The sequence below is a fragment of the Moschus berezovskii genome, chromosome 13 (genome assembly GCF_049115385.1).
Source record: "Moschus berezovskii isolate FMDL1 chromosome 13, NW_MosBer_1.0, whole genome shotgun sequence".
NCBI classification, from domain to species: domain Eukaryota; kingdom Metazoa; phylum Chordata; class Mammalia; order Artiodactyla; family Moschidae; genus Moschus; species Moschus berezovskii.
Window position 1 is genome coordinate 51,229,734 of NC_142472.1, and position 19,870 is coordinate 51,249,603.

The 19,870-nt window shown below is 48.5% G+C and overlaps 1 protein-coding gene across 1 annotated transcript in view; it reads left to right on the forward strand.

Moving 5' to 3' along the window:
• FGF9 (fibroblast growth factor 9) overlaps positions 1–15,466 on the forward strand; it is a 29,885-nt gene extending 14,419 nt beyond the window's left edge. Inside the window, exon 3 of the mRNA XM_055426391.2 lies at positions 12,171–15,466. Coding sequence (XP_055282366.1) covers positions 12,171–12,416 — 246 coding nt within the window. The 3' untranslated portion in view covers positions 12,417–15,466. The remainder of the gene's footprint in view (positions 1–12,170) is intronic.
• Positions 15,467–19,870: the final 4,404 nt, after the last annotated feature.

The window sequence follows — 19,870 nt, forward strand, 5'->3', positions numbered from 1 at the left end:
GCCTGGCCACCACCTGCCAGAGATGCTGGTCACACAGGCACCTGTGGGCCGTCGGTTAGTTGTTACATTTCCAGAGACACAGGTGTGCCCGGCTGGGTCCATGTGAGTCCATGTAATCAGCAACCAGGGTGTGCTGGATTCAGACTGTTTCCATTGTGTAGAAACTTTAAAGCCCAAGATGTCACGTGGGGTGCCTGTCCACACCGGCTGGGCCTGTGTGAACCGGAGCTGTCCCTTGTGCGGTGTTTCCACGGAGGTGGGGCAGTGGTTGGGGGGCTTCAAGGACCACCCATCCCAGGATGAAGGTGTATGTCCACCCCTGTAAGAGACAGTGGCGAAATATCTCAGATCCCAAAGCCCCATTTGCCTTATTTTTGTTTTAATTGAATATATACAAACATAGACAGTTTGTGCTCCTTTGGCGACTGCATTGCAAAACATACGTCTATTAAAATTCACCCTGGACTGTGGAATGGCTGGACTCTGGAGTGGCGGGCGGGGTCTGATGTGATGGGTGAAGCTACCTGAGTGGGGCTGAGATACAGCTTCATGCGCAGCGCACCTGTCCCCAGGGTTCCTGGTTGGGGGGCGTGGCAGCCTCCCCCCACGGCCTCCTGGGTGAATTGCTGAGAAGCCAGTTGTCACCTGGCCCTCACAGACGGTCCAAGGATGTTGTTTCTCTTCCCGTGAGTCCCAGTGGTGAGGGTTTTGCTGCTTAGCACTGAAGGTGACGTCAGATACAGACACATCCTTGGGTGACCGTGTGTGGTTATAGGCAGGCCACAGGAGGGTCTTGAGTGGCCTTAAAAGGATTCCTTTACTTTTTGGGAGATGAAAAGTCCAAGATGATGCTCCTGCAGGAGGCTTGTTGCCCCTGGATTAGCCCTTATTTTCCTGGGATGTGCAGCTGTGGAAACGTGCAGTGATGGGGGGGGTCCCTGTGGTCTCCGTGAGGTGTCTGCAGTGCCTGTGTGAGCAGCGTGGGCACACGCAGAATGAGCGTGTGCTTGTGGAACAGGACACCGTACCCGGTGGCCAGTCCCCACTGGACTTGGCGGTTTGTCTGTGTGCTGTGTCAGTTGAGACAACTCTGGCAGCGGCCGTGCCGGCGGGTCCTGGATGCTGAGTCCGAGGGGTGTCATTCCTGTAGGGGAAATGGTGAGAGTCTTCTGTGTTGTGGCCTCCCTGGGGTGGGCGCGCTCTGCAAGAGGGTGGCTTTCAGCAGACACCGAGTGATGAAGCCCGGCTTCCCATCCTATGCGCAGGTTGCCGGCTGTCAGAGGACTGCGTGGCGGTTCTTTGTGAAGGAGGGCAGCGCCTCAGGAGACCATTCCTACCATATTAGCCAGTTTAGCTAGTAGAGCATCTTTGTGCTGGAGGTGAGGAGATGAGGGTTGGTGGCTTAGTGACGGACTCAAGGTCACACAGAGGGTAAGGAAGGAGTTTGGTTTGAACGCAGGTGAATTAATCTTGTCTGATATACACAAGAGTGGCCATCTGTTTTTGTGAATTAAAAAAATATACATATATATATATTTTTTTCCCCCCAGAAATAACCCTTTTATTCAGTTCAGTTGAGTCGCTCAGTCGTGTTGGACTTAGAGCAGGGTCTAGTCTGCCCTTCACAGACATGATTTTGAAACAATTGTTTCCTTCTAGTAGCCTAGTTTTTACTTAGTGGTTCATTTGTTTCCTTAGCATCCATACTCCTGGCTGTTAATTAGTGGAAAATCATCTTTTATAAAAAAAATTTCTTCTTTATATAACTGTGGTCAGGTTTCTGTTGTTAAGCAGCCAGCTGACTCCCCTGAGGGTCTGGATAACCTGGCAGGTAAGCGGTGGCAGGGCTCACAGGTGGGGAGGCATCGCAGGCTCTGAAAAGTGAAGTCGCTAAGTCGTGTCCAACTCTTTGCGACCCCATGGACTGTGGCCCGCCAGGCTCCTCTGTCCACAGGCTTTTCTAGGCAAGAATACTGGAGTGGGTTGCCATTTCCTCCTCCAGGGGATCTTTCTGACCCAGGGATCGAATCCAGGTCTCCTGCATTGCAGGCAGACGATCTATCGTCTGAGCCACCAGGGACCTGGTTTTGATCGTCAGGTCCACGGGCTGGGGTCAGTGCACCCATGTGCGCAGAGCGGGGAAGAGAAGGATGGCCCGGGACTGGGGTTCCTGCTCAGGGGTGGGCCTCCTTTAGGCTCTGGGATCTCGGCACAGAGTCGGTGCTCCGATTCCCCCCGCCCTGCCCCCCACATTGCATCTCTGTAGAACAGGTGGGGCCTGGCCCGGGGCTTCGATGCTGGGGACATGACCTTCTGATTCTCTTCAGTCTCTGCATGCCTGCGTTCCTTGCACTGATGCTGTGGGGCAGCTGTGCACACTCCCTGCCACACGCGGCCACACACGAGTGCACACTCACTAGTTTTCATGACCCCGCAGGGTTTGGAGGTGTCATTGCGCACAAAGGCCGGCACTTCTGTAGGTGCTGGAGAACAGTTGACCCTCGTGACTTCAGGTTATGTGCTTGTGCGTTTGTCCACCAGCTGGAGTTTGTGTACCCAATTGTATGACCCTTAAATGGTGTGACTCACAAACCTGCCAAGAGCAGCCGCAGAAGCTACTGCTGGCCAGGACCCCACAAGGCCGTGCAGCCTTGTGCCTTCAGCTCCTGCTGAGTGAGCATCCTCTCCTGCATCTGTTCAGTGCCTGGGGTCTCATGTTTTTGTGCTTTTCCAGGGTGGTTTCTCTGATCAGAATGCCCCCGGGGCCTAGTGCTGAGATGCTATGTGTGTCCCAAGTGCAGGAGGCTGGGCGTGTGTCACGGAGGAAACACGGGCCTCACAAGAGTCTCAGCCGGCCTGAGTCACTGCCCTGCGTCCACAGCTGACAAATCCATAATATTAACTTAAATGGAGACAGAACAAAGCAGGGCTGTGTATTGGTTGTTTGACAAGCAAGTGGTGAGCAGAGAAACAGGCTCTGAACCCACGTTTCCCCAGGAGCTGCAGTTCAGGGCCTGATCCACATGGAACGGCCTCACACGTCAGGTTGCTTCCTCCTGGGGTGACCATGGCGCTGGTTCAAGGGGTACTTGCCACACTGGGGGGAGTTGGATGTGCAAATGTGGTTGAGGTAACGGAATTGTGTCCAGAGAGGGCTGGGGGCAGGGCTTCATCTCGGGCTGGTGGGGAGGGCTGGATGGTTCACAGAAGGCAGTTTGGGAGGGGCCGATGTGAAGGCATCCTTGGGTCCATGGGATTTGGAGACGTGGCTGCTCACAGGTCCCTATTCTGCTCCCCCGCCCCCCCGCAACACACACAGTGGTCCTGTCTCTGCTTCTGGTTTTCCTGGCAGCTACCAGAGGCCACGACGCTGACATTTGAGGGGTCCTCCACTGTCACTGTCCTTAGCCGCTCAGGGGACACTGCTGCCATGCTGCTGTGTGTCCTGGCTGGCGCCCTGGAGTTGCCCTGAGAAAGCCCCTCATCCTGGGGCCAACCCCCCCCCACCCCCCCAGCTAGGAGGGCTTGTCCGTTGCCCTGGGTGTCCGTTGGTGATCTCACAGGTGGCTGAAAAATACGTCTGCCTTCCCAGCACCCCCGCTGAGGGCCCCCCAAGGATGGGGAGGCCGTGGTGTCAAGTGGAGCCCAAGAAGGGCTTGTGAGTGCTTACAGTCCTGACCAGGCTTGTCTCCTCCTCCCTCAGCCCTTTGTCGTCCTTGTCACAGTCCTGACATCACCTCCGCAGCTTGCTTCTCCTTTGTGGAAAGTGCCCGTGTGCTGTGAGTGAGGACCCGCCAGGATCATGCCAAAGCCGCCACTGGGCGGCTCCGTGTGGCCTGCAGGGGCCTTGCCCTGGACGTGGACACGGGCTTGCTGTCCACTCCCCACCCGGGGTTGATCTCTGTGCCCCCTCCCGCTCCCACCCCGTTTTCCTTTGGCCTCGCTGTCTGCAGGGGCTTGCCTCCGGGTCCTCTGGAGTGGCTTGCATCCCTTTTCCTTCCCTCCCTGTCTTTTGAGTTGGTTTTCAGCTTGCTGTGTCTGGATGGAAGGTTCCTGCCTGTTCTTGCATCCTGAATGAACACTTTGAACTTGGAGATGAAGCGTGGAGTGGGGGAAGCACAGGGCTGGGACCCCAGCTCCAGGGCCACCTCCTCAGGGTTGCGGGCTGGAGTAAGAACCAGGGTTGATGACAGCCCATTGTGAGGATGGCTGGTGCGGGCGCCATCTGGGCTCCCGGGGGCTGAGCAGCGGCTCGTCATCCTCATGGATGTGCTGTCCTGTCTGACCACAGAGCTCCTGGTGTAAGACCCATGGAAGTCGTGTTTCTTGCACGTCTGAATTCACAAGTTAAGAGCTAGGACATCGTGTTTGAAAGGAAATAAGCATTTTCCTTCAGATCAAACTATGACATCCCTTGAGTTATCCTTCAGACTGTTAACCATAAAGCTGTGTTTGCCGAGGTTAATTTTGTATACCTTCTTCTTAAGTGCAGCACTTTAGTATGTTATGTTCTTAGTTAAATTAAGTAGTTGGATTTCTTTATTAAGGACAGAGTTTCCATCACTGATGGTGGCGAGGATGGTTTCTCCTGTCCACATGCTGGCAAAGTCTACCGGCTGTGGCAGCACCAGAGTGTCCACCCCCAGAGTTGGTGTCTTGGGGTGAAGGCGCTGTTTTGAAAATGGCCCATGATGGCCTGTGGATCTGGTGCCTGGGGGGAGCAGGGTGACTGACAGCGTCAGCTCGAATTTGCCAAAGTGGGCTATTAGCAGAGGGGCCCTGAGAGAGTGGGACAGCCACCGTGTGTTGCCCAGAGGAAGGCACTGGTAACTTTCCACGAGCATGGGGCCATTTCTTTACCACCAGGTGGGGGCTGGGAGGATGAGTCTGGTTCTAGAGGAGTCTGGGTTGATGTGAATCCAGTTGGAGCTGAGTGGTGGGGGCACCCGGGAAGTCAGGAGGTAGCAGAGACACGTGTGTGTGTGTGTGTGAGCCCACGAGGGGTTTCTCTGTGCATCTTGGGGGATGACTGTGCGCGTCTGAGAAGTTCCCACTCCTTGGTCACTTCTCTTTGGGGCTGCCTTCCTCTGCCTTGTGTGACATGTCCAGCTTTGCCCCCAGCTCTTGGCCCTCCCTAGGCTTCCCAGGTGCTCAGTGGGTAAAGAATGCCCCTACCAATGCAGGAGACACATGAGATATGGGTTCAATCTCTGGGTCAGGAAGATCCCCTAGAGAAGGAAATGGTAACCCATTCCTGGGAAATCCCATGGACAGAGGCACCTGGTGGGCTACAGTCCATGGGGTCGTAAAGAGTTGGACACAACTGACTGACTAAGCACGCGTGTGCTCTGGGTACTCTGTGACTTTGAGAACTGTTTTCCTAAAGGTTTTGGTTTTTCTTCCCAGTCAGTTCTCTTGGGGCAGCTCATGACACAGGTTTTGTTGGTCAGGCAGACATTCATTCATGAGCTGTGATTATTGAGGTCAACACAGTGAAGAGGTCAGCCGTGGTCCCCCAACATAAGACACCCTCTAAGGGGGGTGTCCTGCCAGTCTCCCAGGGAGGGAAGGAAGGGCCCCTGGTGCCACAGCCCTGTCTCATCCCCGTCCTTTCTTCCCAGAAACAGCAGCTTCCCTGCTTGGCTGCTGCCGGAAGCATCACTTGGCCACGTCTCTGCATTGGCAACGGATGCTGCACATTTTAGCTGGTTTCTTCCCTACTTTCCTACGACACTGCAGCTGTTTTTCCATTTCCCGTTCACTGCGTCCTTCTCCAGTCATTGTGGGCATCTCGGCTTCCACACTGGATGCTCCAAGGCTGGACCATTTGCTCTTAGGCTGAAAGAGACCCTAGATGTCTCTGGGTCCTGTCCCCTCTCTTCACAGAGAAGGAACTTGAGGCCCAGGATGGCTGATCAACCTCATTTGGGGTGTGTGTGTGTGTGTGTGTGTGAGGTCACCATCACTTCACTGCAGAGATTCTGTGAATCTTGTAGTTCTTCAGAAATTGCCTTTGGGCTTACACAGCCACTGTCTTTGTTAATCTTTCAGTTTCTCTAATTTCACTTCCGCAACTCAAGGCCTGAATTTTGCCTGTTTCACAGGAACTCTTTGGTACGTTTTTCTGTTTTGACTCCACCCCCTTCAGTGGGCGTTGATTGTCCCACAGACTCGGTGCCTGGGTCCCATTATTTCTAGGGGTGTCCTTAACAACAGGAATTGTTTCCTTCATTCCACCTCCCTGCCTTGAAGCTCTCCACTTCTCCTCCTTTGTCTGTGCTTCTACTTTCAGTTTTGAGAGGGAGTAATATTTAGCTTGAAGTTTTTTGCAGCTTTTGCAAGTCTGTGACGTGCATTTTAAGTGGTCATTGAATGACTTCTCTCATCAAGATAGACATTATGGTAAGAAATGTTATATAGGCTTTCTTTTTAACTAGGTGTTCTAAGATCCTGAAAGAAATTTCATGAACTTTTCCCGTAGAGTTCTTGGCAGATGAATCAAATGTGCATTGTCTAGACACTGAGACAGAAGTAAGAATATTGCCTACAGTGAATATTAAACTTCTCAAATTGGAATTCTCTTCAACCTTGGGCAGAATTTTCTTTCCCCTGTGGGTCTCCATCTCTGAAAATGTATTGCAAGTCTGTGAACTAACATGATGTGCCAAACAAATGTCTGTCTCTGGGGGTAGCTGTGAAGATTACCTCTAAGTAGCCTTGTCTGCCCTGCGGTACTCCTGGCAGGTCCTGTCCTTGGCTGAACTGTGGGTGCCACGTGGCTGGTGAGCACACAGCCTAGGAGACGTCGGCGTGTTCCTCCAGATTCAGACTGGGCCCTGCCTTCGGGTCCACATATGCTTAAGCCGCTTCTGGAGGGTTGGGTTTGGTTTTGTGGGAGGAGTGGAGAGGATGTCGGAATTCTTAATTTTCGGTATATTTGATGACATAGTGTTGCCTGTCCACTTTGTTCTATGTGCATTCACCAGACACACCTGCTTCACATGTTCCCCCAATTCCAGTGGCACATTTGATGGCTAGGATCGCGGGTGTAAAAGCAGGCCCATTGGGTATGGTGGGGATTTTAAAGAGGTTTTGAAAAATGAGGCTGGAGGTGAGACATGTTAAGGGACTGGACCTAAATGGAGCTTCTTATCAAATAAGACACAGTGTCTTCCCACCTGTTCTCTGTGTTTGTTGCTTTCTGTTTGGGGACTTCTCCCAGGAGAGAAGCACTAAAAGACCTGGCTTCTTATTAATGGTCCTTTCATCATTATAGTTAATCACCCCGATCCTTGCAACAGTTCCCACTAAAACTTTACAGCTAGATTATTAATGAGGAAGGTGCAGCTATACAAGTAATTGTAGTTAGCTGCTAAGTCACTTCAGTCGTGTCCGACTCTGTGCGACCCCATAGACGTCAGCCCACCAGGCTCCCCTGCCCCTGGGATTCTCCAGGCAAGAACACTGGAGTGGGGTGCCATTTCGGGTGGTCTAAATACCATGACTGGGATAAACGATAGGCAGAAGGCTGAGCGCTGAAGAATTGATGCTTTTGAACTGTGGTGCTGGAGAAGACTCTTGAGAGTCCCTTGGACTTCAAGGAGATCCAACCAGTCAATCCTAAAGGAAATCAACCCTGAATATTCATTGGAAGGACTGAAGCTGAAGCTCCAATGCTTTGGCCACCTGATGTGAAGAGCCGACTCATTGGAAAAGACCCTGATGCTGGGAAAGACTGAAGGTGGGAGGAGAAGGGGACGACAGAGGGTGAGATGGTTGGATGGACATGAGTTTGAGCAAACTTTAGGAGACAGTGAAGGACAGGGAAGCCTGGTGTGCTGCAGTTAATGGGGTCGCAAAGAGTCAGAGACGACTTGCTGACTGAACAACGACAAGGAGGTAAGGGGAGCAGGGTTGCTGAATCTATAAGCCTGCACGTGGAAACCTCAGTGATGGATGAGAAAGGTCTTAGCAACTGGACAGCAACAACAGAGAATGAATGATTACATCAAACCATTAACTTATAAAAGGTTGGGAACTCTCCTATCAATGTGACTTCTGACCTTGGGATTTACATGTTGTGAGTTTATGCTGGGGGTTTGAACAACTCTTTGAGTTGAACACAAGCAACCATTTGGATGGTGTGGTTAGAACTACACCATATGTTTATATGTATAAAATGGAATCATGTTTTAAAATAGCAGCATAAGTCTATGTATTTTCAATGAGAACTCTTGACTCTCAAAGTTTGAAAACTTCTGATTTCAGTTTTTAAATGGGGACTTGGGCATGGTAACGCCCATGTGAATTATACATTTTCCAATTGTCAAATAGTTGAAATTAGTGTCCATATGAGTTTATGTTGTATAACATTCCTAAATATTCTCTGGGGCACACTATAATTTTCACATTATTATCTCATACTTTGGTTTTAATAGGATTGGTAAAAGTTTTGAAGTTTTAATTTCAGTTTTTCCCACTGCTTAGAATTTGATGATATAAAATGAAAAGAGGTTTCCATAGTTGCTAACATTCACCAGATTTTGTTCCAAAGCATGGGCTTTAGAAGACTTTTGAATTAAAGCCACATTCTCCACCCAAGCCTAGTGACATAATCCAGCAGTTCAAAGATAGGTATGCCATAAACAGCTACAGTTAAATAATCTAAAAAAAAAATTAAAACATGGAAATACAATAAAACAAGAATTGATCACTTTATAGTGGAATACTCTATAAACCGTCTGCATTGGAAACATGTGGTGAGTTTTAAAACATCTGAGTTCTATAATTCTAAAGTGTATAGTTTATTTGAAGGCAGAAACTGTTTCTTCTTCTCTGCATATATATATATATATAAATACAGGTTAATATATATATTTTTGCTGTCCTGATTTGCATCCATTTACTTATTTTTAATTTAGATAAATCACTTTGGACTACACATTCCTAACATAAATATATTCACCTCAACTAAATATTTTATCGCTAAGTACTGAAGTCTGGTCATGAAGAGATTAGTTCTGTAAATCTTGCTACTTTGTCTGTGTTTGTCTAAAACAAAAATCATGCATTAACATAAACCCTAATAGTAAGAAGAAATTATTTGAAAGTATATACATGGTATAGAAAGGTATCAGGGTCTTTAATTTTTATGATCCTTTAAATTAGAAAAAGTTTTTAAGGTCTGCAGGTTTATCTGAGCGGCATTGTAATCCTTGAATAATAATTAGAGGAGCTCAACTGGACCAGGCATTTGGCAATGTATTGTCTGCATGCCTCATTTAACTAGTTAACTGAAGTTATCCAACCCTCCCAAGAATGAGATGATTGACCTTTCAACCATCACAAAAACTGCTGTCTGGAGATCATAGTGGAACAGTTTACTTCATTTTCTGAGTTGTCTAAAAAGTTATATAGTATGTGTAACGACGTTACAACAGCCTCATAAGGGGAACAGAGCCATGTTTGTGGAGCAGTGAAAAGGTTAGTTCAGTTTCTTAACCACGTTCAACTTTGTTAAAAAGGTTTTTTTGTAAACTGACAATACCCCCCAAACATGTAAAGCCCCTTTGGAGGGGCCTTGGAAGTCCCTGGACGGACAGGGTGTCTGGAGGGAGCCTCTGTTGGTGAGAAGTGGGAGGTGGGAGTCCGGGCAGGGCTCCTGGAGCTGCCCGTTCACCATGGTGACAGGATCCTGAACAGAGACCCCATCTAGGGCATTTTCGGGGGAAAGATGCACTTGCTGTTGGCTGAGGTTTGCTGCAGTTCTGAGAGGTTCTGATGTTAAGTGTCTACAGCCACCTTGGTGACCAGTGATGTCCTGAACTCTGGGCGCCACTCCCCAGCTACGCGCCTAACCTGGCCCCACCCCAGCTGTGGCGCTGATCTGCTCCAGAAGGGGCTGTGGAGGCTGAAGCTGGGGGCATGCCTGTGGCTCCAAAGACAGGCCCCTCATGGGTGCAGACCTTGAGGTGGCGTGTCTTGTCCTGATCCATGGAGGGCCAGTGCCCAGCAGGGGCAACCCGTATTCAGAGCAGACAGAAGCCGGGGCACAGCTCAGGGTCCAGGAGGAGGGGAACCCTGTTTCATAAGCAAAGTATCTGCCAGGGCTTCCCAGGTGGTGAAGTGGTAAAGAACCCACCTGCCGATGCAGGAGTCGTCAGACACATGGGTTCCATCCCTGGGTTGGGAAGATCCCCTGAAGCGGGGCATGGCAACCCGCTCTAGTGTTCTGGCCTGGAGAATCTCGTGGACAGAGGAGCCTGGTGGACTGCAGTACAGGGAGCCACATAAAGTCGGACACGACTGAAGTGACTTAGCATACTTGTGTCTGTCAGGTAATGTGGTTTCCTGCTAAGAAAAAGAAAGCTGGATTTGAATTCCTTTTTTGATTTCCTTGGTAGAACTGAAGGCTCTACAATTCCGTTCTTTGGTCCATTTTATTAAGCAGAAAATAAATGAACATTGCCTGCTTAGAAAACTTACTTAATCACTGAAAACTCAAACCAGACCTTTTAAGCCAAGAGTAATCTTGTCTGTGGGGAGAATATTTATTATACAGATGGAAGTAAAGTCTGAAGTAGCTGTTAATGTCTTTAACACTAGTTTTATTTTGTCCGCTTTAATGGAGATGGAAGAGAAATCACATTCAGCCTGGTCTCCCCAGCGTGGGGGTTTCCTCTGGGTTTGCTTGTGGAGGGAGGTGGGGGCTTTTCTGTTAGTTCCCAGGGGAGGGGCTGCCGCTCCCCCTGCAACCTCCTTGTCTCCATAGACCTGGCGTCAGCGGTCCAGTGTTTCCCCATCAGTCTGTTTTGCTCGATCCTTTCCCCTGGTTCAACTCACTTAACAGAGACTTGTCCAAGGACATATTTTGTTACCAACCCACTCAGTGCATTTTGATCACCCAGAAGTGCCCCTCCTAGGAGGTGTGGGTCCTGTGTGCCTTGAGTGGTTTAAGCGTTTGGTGAACAGATGAACGATGTCAGGAAGCTGGCTCACAAGGCCTCTGGTTTTCGGCATCCTCAGCTGGACTCGCCCCCCTTGTCCCCACCCTCACTGTCCAAAAGGCTGGCTGTGAATCAGTGTGCTGAGTTGTGTCCTCAGCATAAGGGGCCAGGTGTGCATGAGCAAGGGGAATATTTTCAAAAGTCATTTTAGTGTTTGTTTTTTACACTACCACCTGGGAAGGTGTGGACCTTGAAGTTTCAGCACAGCGAGAAGAGCAGCCCCCCAACCCGCCCCCCATTGCCTCATTTGTGTCTGTGCCTGGAGTGAGCTCACGGTAGGGGTGAGTTGTGAGCAGGGCCTCCGGTCCTTACTCCTTTTGGCGTTCAGGATACATGACCTCTGGGGCCCTGGTTGTGTGGTTCCTGGGAATCCAGGCTTTCATAAAGCTTCAGTGAAGGGCAAAGTGCAATACATTTATGAAAAGGTGGACCCTTTCTGCCTTTATACCGGGAGGGGACTGGTTCTTCTGAGGCCTGGGATGTTTGTCTTCACTTCTTTGTACTAAGGAAGACCCAGTCCCGATAGAAAGCTTTGTATCTCAAAATGTGGACCCAGCGGTGGCTGCCTCCAAATTCCCCGAGGGCCTGTTCAAAATGCGTATTTCCAGACTTTCTGGCTCAGAATTTTAAAGGGCTGGGGATTGGAACTCTACATCGAAAGAAAAAAAGTATCCCCAAAGTGATTCTTCTGCACACTGAAGTTTGAAAACCACTCTTCTAGAGTAATAAATAACTTCAAAGGGCAGAAAGCTTGTAACGTCATGGGCGATATTGGTCCACACGGCAAGGACTCTGAAAGGATGCTGACGATGAAGCGGCTCTCTGAAACTCTGTCCCCGAGAAGGTTCCCTGCCCCCAGGATGGTCTCCATCCTAACTGCTGTGGTGAAAACAGGAATGGCTCATGGCGTTAGTTGCCTTTGCCCGCTGACTCATTCAGATAATTGGCACTCGGAAAAAGTTTAACTAGAAAAAATTTAGATTCTTTTTGTGCTTTAATTGTTACCAAAAAAATTAGAACATAGTTGCATTTATAGAGGTAAGTAGCTTTTGCAGAGTGCCTTTAAAGTGGGTTAAAATCGGTATTTTCTCACCAGTTATGTAACAACTTTTAAATACAGAAAGGAGCTAATTTTGCAAAATGTTTGCTTTTGTTTTTTAACAGGAAAAACTCACGCAAGAGTGTGTCTTCAGAGAACAGTTTGAAGAGAACTGGTACAACACGTACTCCTCCAACCTGTATAAGCATGTGGACACTGGACGGAGGTTCTACGTCGCGTTAAATAAGGACGGGACCCCCCGGGAAGGAACCAGGACTAAGCGGCACCAGAAATTCACCCATTTTTTACCCAGACCCGTGGACCCCGACAAAGTACCCGAACTCTATAAGGATATCCTAAGCCAAAGTTGACAAAGACCGTTTCTTCACTTGAGCCCTTAAAAACGTAACCACTATAAAGGTTTCACGCGGTGGGTCCCTGTTGATTTGCTGTGTCATCACATCCATTGTCGCCAAACTCTGTCGCATGCATAGCCTGACGGAGGCGTGGAGGGGACGTGTGACTGTGCTGTGCCCCGGGCTCGTCCTCCCGTGGGACCCCTGCCTGCTGTGCTGCCGGGTGGGTCTTGGGGCAGAGGGCGGCCGGGGATGCGGGGTGGGGGGCACGTGGGGGCAGGGCCTGCAGAGAGCGGGGAGCAGAGAGGACAGGCCATGCATGTACCCGCCCAGTCTGTCCTTTCTCATCCTGGTCAGCACAGCCGCTCCACCTGGACACGTCGGGACTGGCCGGCGGCCAAGGCCCGCTGCGTCTCAGCAGGTGCAGCCGGCGCGGTCTTACCGACAAGACTTTCTCGGTTCCTTGTCACGGGTGTCATCCCAGTGAATTTAAAGCAAAGACCTCTTAGTAAAAAAAAAAAAAAAAGAAAAAGAAAAAAAGTTAAATTTATTTATAGAGATTCCAAAGGCGACATTTTATTTATTTTATATATTTATTTATTATATAGAGTTTATTTTTAATGAAATATGTACAGGCCAGATAGGCATTTGGAAGCTTTAGGCTCTGTAAGCATTAAATGGCAAGTCCGCTAGAACCTGTGGTGAGTCCACGTGCGAACGTGGCGTGCATGGATTTCAGACACTCGAATGGCCCTGTGTCCTGAAGGCGACAGCCGCTGTCGTGCCCATGTTACTGTAAACTAACGCGTACTGCTCGTGACACCGAGTATCCACTCTTCAGACTGCTTGTCCCATAGCTTATCCCAGAGGATTAAAGATTAACTGGGTCTCAAACGTTTATTCTGTGTCTGTACTATTTCCTCTCTCCTAAGTGGCTTCCTCCATCACAGTTGGAGAACATGACGGTTGGTATATATCCTACTTGTCTAACTCTATCGCAGAATATACCAAAGCTAAACAATGACTGTGTTTTTCTTTTAGTCAAGCTCCAGAACAACAGGACTCATTTCAAACATGTACTGGTTTAGAATTCTCAAAAAGGAAAAAAAAAAAAATGCTCACTTGGTACAGATTTTTTTTTTTTTTAGGGAACAAGAATCTGAATCAAAACAGCAGGGTAATTCTTATAAACTTGGCTCTCAGATATTATATTACACAAGCACCATAGGGGTCATTGTAACATCTTTTATGGAAAATTGCTTTTAGTGTGACCTGTCATAATACCTGATAAAAACACCACCCTTCAAATAAGACTTGCAAAATGAAACTAATAAATCTCTATCAATCATGACAATGAGAGGGAAAATAAATACTTGTTGACTGTGTTTTGTTTTTTAAAAGGGTCTTCACAAGCACTTGATTTTTTTAGAGGGGAAGTTACTATATAATATCTCTTTTACTAGCCTTTTATAACATTTTATGCTGAAAAGCATAAGAATACATATTTCTTTAGTAGCAATAATTTTGAAACCTGCCCTTGGGCAAGGGAGACTATTTCTTACTCTATACTAAGGAGAAGAGAGCCAAATTCTTAAAGCAATATTTAAGAAAAATTTATAACAAATTCAAATACCACATATAACACTTTCTAGCCAGTTACATGGGAAATTGAAAGTGACAGTTAAAAAATGTGTTGGGTTTTATGTAACTAATTTAAAAGCTTAATATTCCAACCTTGTTTTGCTCTGATGCACATTCTGTATGAAAAATAAAACTATGTCACTGGTGAGTCAAAGCTGTTTTGAGGTAGAAGCTCATGGCTTCTTGTCATGAGCACAGGGGCCCCTTCCCTGGCCCAACGTGGAGAATGGGCAGGTTCACTGATGTGCATTAAGGAAAAACCAAGTCCAGTGTTTGGAATTAAGAAATGTTGTGGGGGAGGGGGCAGAAGCAATGTAAAATATGATAAAGGTCAGAATGTCCTCTTCATTTATTTTCTTTTTTTTCTCTAAACAGAAGCTGCATTTAATCCCAAGATGTAGTATTCTTATTTATTATTTAACCCTTTGCTGCTGCTAATATGTGCACATATTCAGGCTGTAGATTTTCCAAAAGGCATTTAATATTTTTGGCTGAAAAACACCAAGCCTCTGACCACAGGGAAGGATCACGTTTCTAGGATGTCGTGGGTACAATGTTTAGCACTGAAGAAACTGATTTTAGGAGACAGTCAAAAGTGATCTTAAGGTAGCACTAAATGCTGGATTGACCTGTTGGAGAGAAAGAAAACCATCTGCGAAAAAGACAGAGCTCTCCATGGGTTCCTAGAAAGTGCTACTTTAATGTCAACTTTTGGAGGTTTTTTTTTTTCAGTGACTTTTTTTTTTTAAAAGAAAAAATGTTATATGCTTTGGCGACTGATATAATAAACTGTAATGGTGTGTAAATAAATAAATACTGACTTATGCAATTTCTGTACATAAGTGTGCCGGGGGAGTGGATGGCTCAGGTCTGGGGCCAGCACTGTCCTGTGGGAGCCCCCAGCTCCTGGCTTTTCACCTGGTTCTTGTCGTAAGGCACTCAAGGCCGTGGACAGCTGCCCCACCACTTCTGGGGTGGTGGGTCCAGTTTTCACAAACATGAGGCTGGCCAGCCAAACCGCTGTCTTAACTGGTGCCAACGCTGCACCTCAGTCACAGACTTAACGGGCATGGACTGATCACCCGCCCATCTGTCATGCAAATGTCCCCAGGCCATGCCGATGGACATGCCAGGTCACCTTGGGGCACCTGTCCCTAGGCCGTGCCGAAGGACATGCCAGGTCACCCCAGGGCACCTGTCCTCGCCATGTCCTGCTCTGTGGGTCAGTGAACGGCTTCAGTTTATGGTTTTCATGCAATTTCATCTCATTGACACTATGCTGTGTTATTTACTTGATAATCTGTAATTGTATGTAAATACATACAGGATTATGTAATTTGTGTAAATACATAATTACAGACTTTGGAAAACTGGTATTTTTTACTCAATGTCCATGTTGGAGCTGCTTCCGACTCTGTGCCTACACCAACCGATTGAATTTTAAAAACACGATCTCCTTGCTCTTACAGCTGTTGCGTGTGTTGAGGGGACGAGGGGGTGGGGTGCTGGGAGAGGGGAGCAGACCCACCCAGGTGTCTGTCTTCTGTGAGCCCAAGATGAAGGAGCGGGGGGTGCCAGGGTTAGAGAGGCGCGGGCATGCCTCGGGCAGCACTCGGAGCTGTGTGCAGGCCTCCATGGACGGTGAGGGGACAAAGGCACCGTCTGAGGTTGCGTTCTGTGTGTACTGCGTCATTTGACCTCGAAACGTGCCAGATTTAGATCCACTGTTTGTGGCCACTTGCACGAACGCACAATGAAATGGTGGGGGTTGGGGAATGCACCAGATGGACTCAAAACATGCGTTAGCCACCAAGCCTGTGTGTCTGTGTGTATATATCTGTGATACATGCAGTGTCATACTGTGTCCACAGGCATTTCATGTTTAAAACTGATATTTTATTGTTGCCAGTGGGACAGGGAGGAATTATGAGACTGCAAGGTGCCTGCCTCTATCACTAAGAGTACCGCATCCTGGGGAGTGCGTAGGGCTGGCCAGGTGGGAGCAGAGCTCCATGTGGCTTCTCTCCCTGCCCTGTGCCTGGGCGGCCGGCTGCCTTAGGTCTTTAGGAGAATTTTTGTTTGACTTTTTCTTCACCAGGTTAGTAGGGGGAGCAGGCAGAAATGACACACGGCCTTTTCTATCACTTTCTTTGGGAAGAAGGTGGTAATGAGTGTTGCCCACGTGGGCCTTACCCCTTGGCACTGCGCCAGCTCATGCTCACTAGGGCGGTGGGTCTGGCTCTAAGGTTGGATAGTGTTTTGACGGCGTCCAGGGAGGCCGGGAAATACCGAAGAGAGGCCTCTTTGCTGTTTGGTTGATAGTCAAAGAGAAAATCCATCTTTAGGTTTCTCATTATTCTCTGAATATATTCCAGCTTATGTCTTGGAAAACATTTTTAAAACAACTTGAATTAAAAAAGTTGCAGGCATCCCCAGGTATCTCAAAATTCCCAGGTGGCGCTAGTGGTAAAGAACCCGCCTGCCAATGCAGCAGACATAGCGACCCAGGTTCAACCCCTGGGTTGGGAAGATCCCCTGGAGAAGGGTATGGCAACCCACTCCAGTCTTCTTGCCTGGAGAATCCCCATGGACAGAGGAGCCTCGCGGGCTACAGTCTAGGGGTTCGAAAAGAGTTGGACACGACTGAGCACAGCACCAGGTATCTCAACAACCCTTGGCCAACTGTGCTTGTAACTCGCTGTGGTGGTTTTTCCCAACCTTCTGAAGATACTTCTGATTATGTTGTGGTTTTGGTTGTGATTCCCATTGTTTTTCATGGACTGAACCAGGCACATCTGATCCTGGGAATGAAGGATTTACAAGATTGTGTATCGGCCGGGGTTGGGCTGAGCTGCTGAGTTTGCCTGCCTTGCTCAGGGCCTCCGGGGATGGGCAAGTGGTCCTGACCATGTCCGTGGCCCGGCTTGGGGAACCTTACTGTGAACACACTCTGGCAGGCTTCTTCCTGAACACTTTGTGGGGTGCGGCAGAGCACTCTGGAGGCTCCACCTGGCTGTTGTCTCTGGCTTCCAGTGTCTGCGGGTGTGCAGGGCGGGTGCATGGCAACTCTGTGGGATTTCTGCTTCTGATGAATAAAAAGAGGGCTTCTCCTGGCCCACGAGGCTGCTGAGGACTATGACTGCTCTTTCAGAAGGAGGCAGTCCTCTGAACGTCTCTTCACTCCGGGGCTGAGCAAATCCTGCCCTCTCCCCCTCCCTTTCTGTTTCCCTTTTCCTCACGCCTTCCCTCCCCCTTTCTTTGGTTGTGTGGAGCTGGCATCAGCAGTAAAGAGACAGGCAGGGTCCCCCAGGGGTCCCGGAGCTTAAACCACAGGCACCCTGGTGTATTGTGATGAACCCAGGGATGGGAGGGGCCGGGGACCGGGATATGTATGTGCGCCTCATGTGGACTTTTGAAGATCTGAGGTCATCATGTTTGAGATGACGCATAAAAGGGCAGGAGGGACGGGAGATAGATCTTATAGCTGCCGGCCCTCTGGATGTGTTGTCGGTGCTTCGTTCGTGGAGAATCTGGGCTCGTTGGGTCTTTTACTGGAGTTTCCTGGATGCCTGTGATGGATCCTGAGAAAGCAGAGAGGGCTGGATGATTGGCCAGCACTGGTTGGGGCCTTGGTTCCTGGAGAGGGAGGCGGCCGGCCTGCAGTCAGGCCAGCTTGGCTGCATGGTGTCTGTGGGGGCTGCGTGCACAGACTTTCACTGTATTTAGAGGAAGGTGACCCTATTAGTTTTTGCTAATATTACTTTAATGTCCCCCTCTCATTTACCTCATGTCACAGGCACAGACCACACCAGGATAGCACTGAAAATACAGAATAATAAAAGAGGTGAAAATACACGCTTTAAAATATCCACTTCATTCTTTCAATAAATACGTACTGAACGGCTGCTATACGATATGAAACAGTGCTAAAGATGTAGTGGAGGAAAAGAAGTCAAATTCAGGGCTTGTTGCTTCAATTCAGGCTGGGTTCTCTGTCGACTGTTATATAAGTGTGCAGTCTGGATCCTGTTGGGCTGGAGTGCCCACATGAGAAGGCAGTTAGGACAATGTTCCATGAGCTTCACCCGTCTTCAACTATATATCCAATTTACAGGAATATATAAGGACACAGTTAGATGTACTCCCGTTCAAGTCCTATTGTTTTAAGACAATGTTTTTTCCCTTTTTTTCATATTCTTTTGCGTTACGGTTCATCACAGGATTGAATGTAGCTCCGTGTGCTAAACAGTAGGACCTTTTGCTAGCCATTCTATATGTAAGTTTGCATCGGCTAGACCCACACTCTCACTCCGCCCCTCTCCCACCCCTGCTCCCCCAGGACAGTGTTTTAAGAGAGTGTCCTCGAATTTGATGGTACAGATTCTTTCTGTAGATGATCTGCTCCTGGGCAGTAAATGGGTTTCTTCTGAAACAGAGGCAGCCCCGTTTTTCCTACCATGGGAAAATCCACAGGAAAACCCACCAGAATTTCAAAACGTTATCAGTTTCATATTTGTGATATCTTTTAAGGATACCAGGACTCCGAAGGTACAAGAACCAATGAAGCTTTGGAAACTACCTCATCTCCCATACAACTGACCTCACTGAAATATAAAGAGAGGGGGCAATAGAGAGAGTGGCATGGAAGCATACAACACCATGTGTTAAATAGATAGCCAGTGGGAATTTGCTGTATGACTCAGGGAACTCAACCCGGTGCTCTGTGACAACCTAGAGGGTGGGATGGGGTGGAAGGTGGGAGGGAGGTTCAAGAAGGAGGAGACATAAGTATACCTATGGCTGATTGATGCTGATGAATGGCAGAAACCAACACAATGTTGTAAAACAATTTATCCTCCAGTTAAAAGTAAATAAAAGAGAAATACAAAGGGGCATCTAACAGCAACTTCTATACCATAGAGATGAAATTACACATTGTGGTTAGAGGGATAAAACTTCTCATTTTGTCTTCACCAGAATTAAAAATCTGTAGTTAATCCTTTTCTAGTTTAGGGGGCCCTGGCTTCCTGCTTTCCTGGGTCTTCCATCTTTGTTCCATATTTGAAGAGTAGAGATGCGTCAGTGCCTGCTGCAGAATAAATGGAACAAGTGGGATGTGGTGGGTGGTCTTTAGAATTTCTCTGGAGGAGTTTATGATGTTGTGTTTGGTTTAGGGGATGAGGGCTAATTGAATTAGAGCAGTGTTCAAAGCAGGGCTTCCCTGGTGGCTCGGATGGTAAAGAATCCACCTGCAATGCAGGAGACCCAGGTTGGATTCCTGGGTTGGGAAGATCCCCTGGAGAAGGGAATGGCAATCCACTCCAGTATTCTTGCCTGGAGAATACCATCGGCTATGGTCCGTGGGGTTGCAAAGAGTCAGACATGACTGAGCAACTCACCAGCACCAACCACCACCAGGGGCATTCAAAGCAGAGTGTAGTGGTGAGAAGAGAGAGCACCATCCTCAAAAGACACACGTGACCAGCCCTGGATGGAGAGAACCCGAGGGCAGAACATTTCCCTGACACGGCCGTCCACCAGTGTGGTGCCATCCAGAGATCGATCTGAGTCCTGAAATGCTACTTTGGTGCTTGCCTGTGCTTGCTTATTTGTGTCCGACTCTTTTCGACTCCACTGACCTTAGCCCACCAGGCTTCTCTGACCATGGGGTTCTCCAGGCAAGAGTACTGGAGTGGGTTGCCATTTTCTCCTCTAGAGGATCTTCTGAACCCAGGGATTGGACCTGGATCTCCTGCATTGGCAGGCAGATTCTTTACTCTGGAGCCACCAGGGAGGGTGCAAAATTTGGATTTCTTCTGATGATCTGC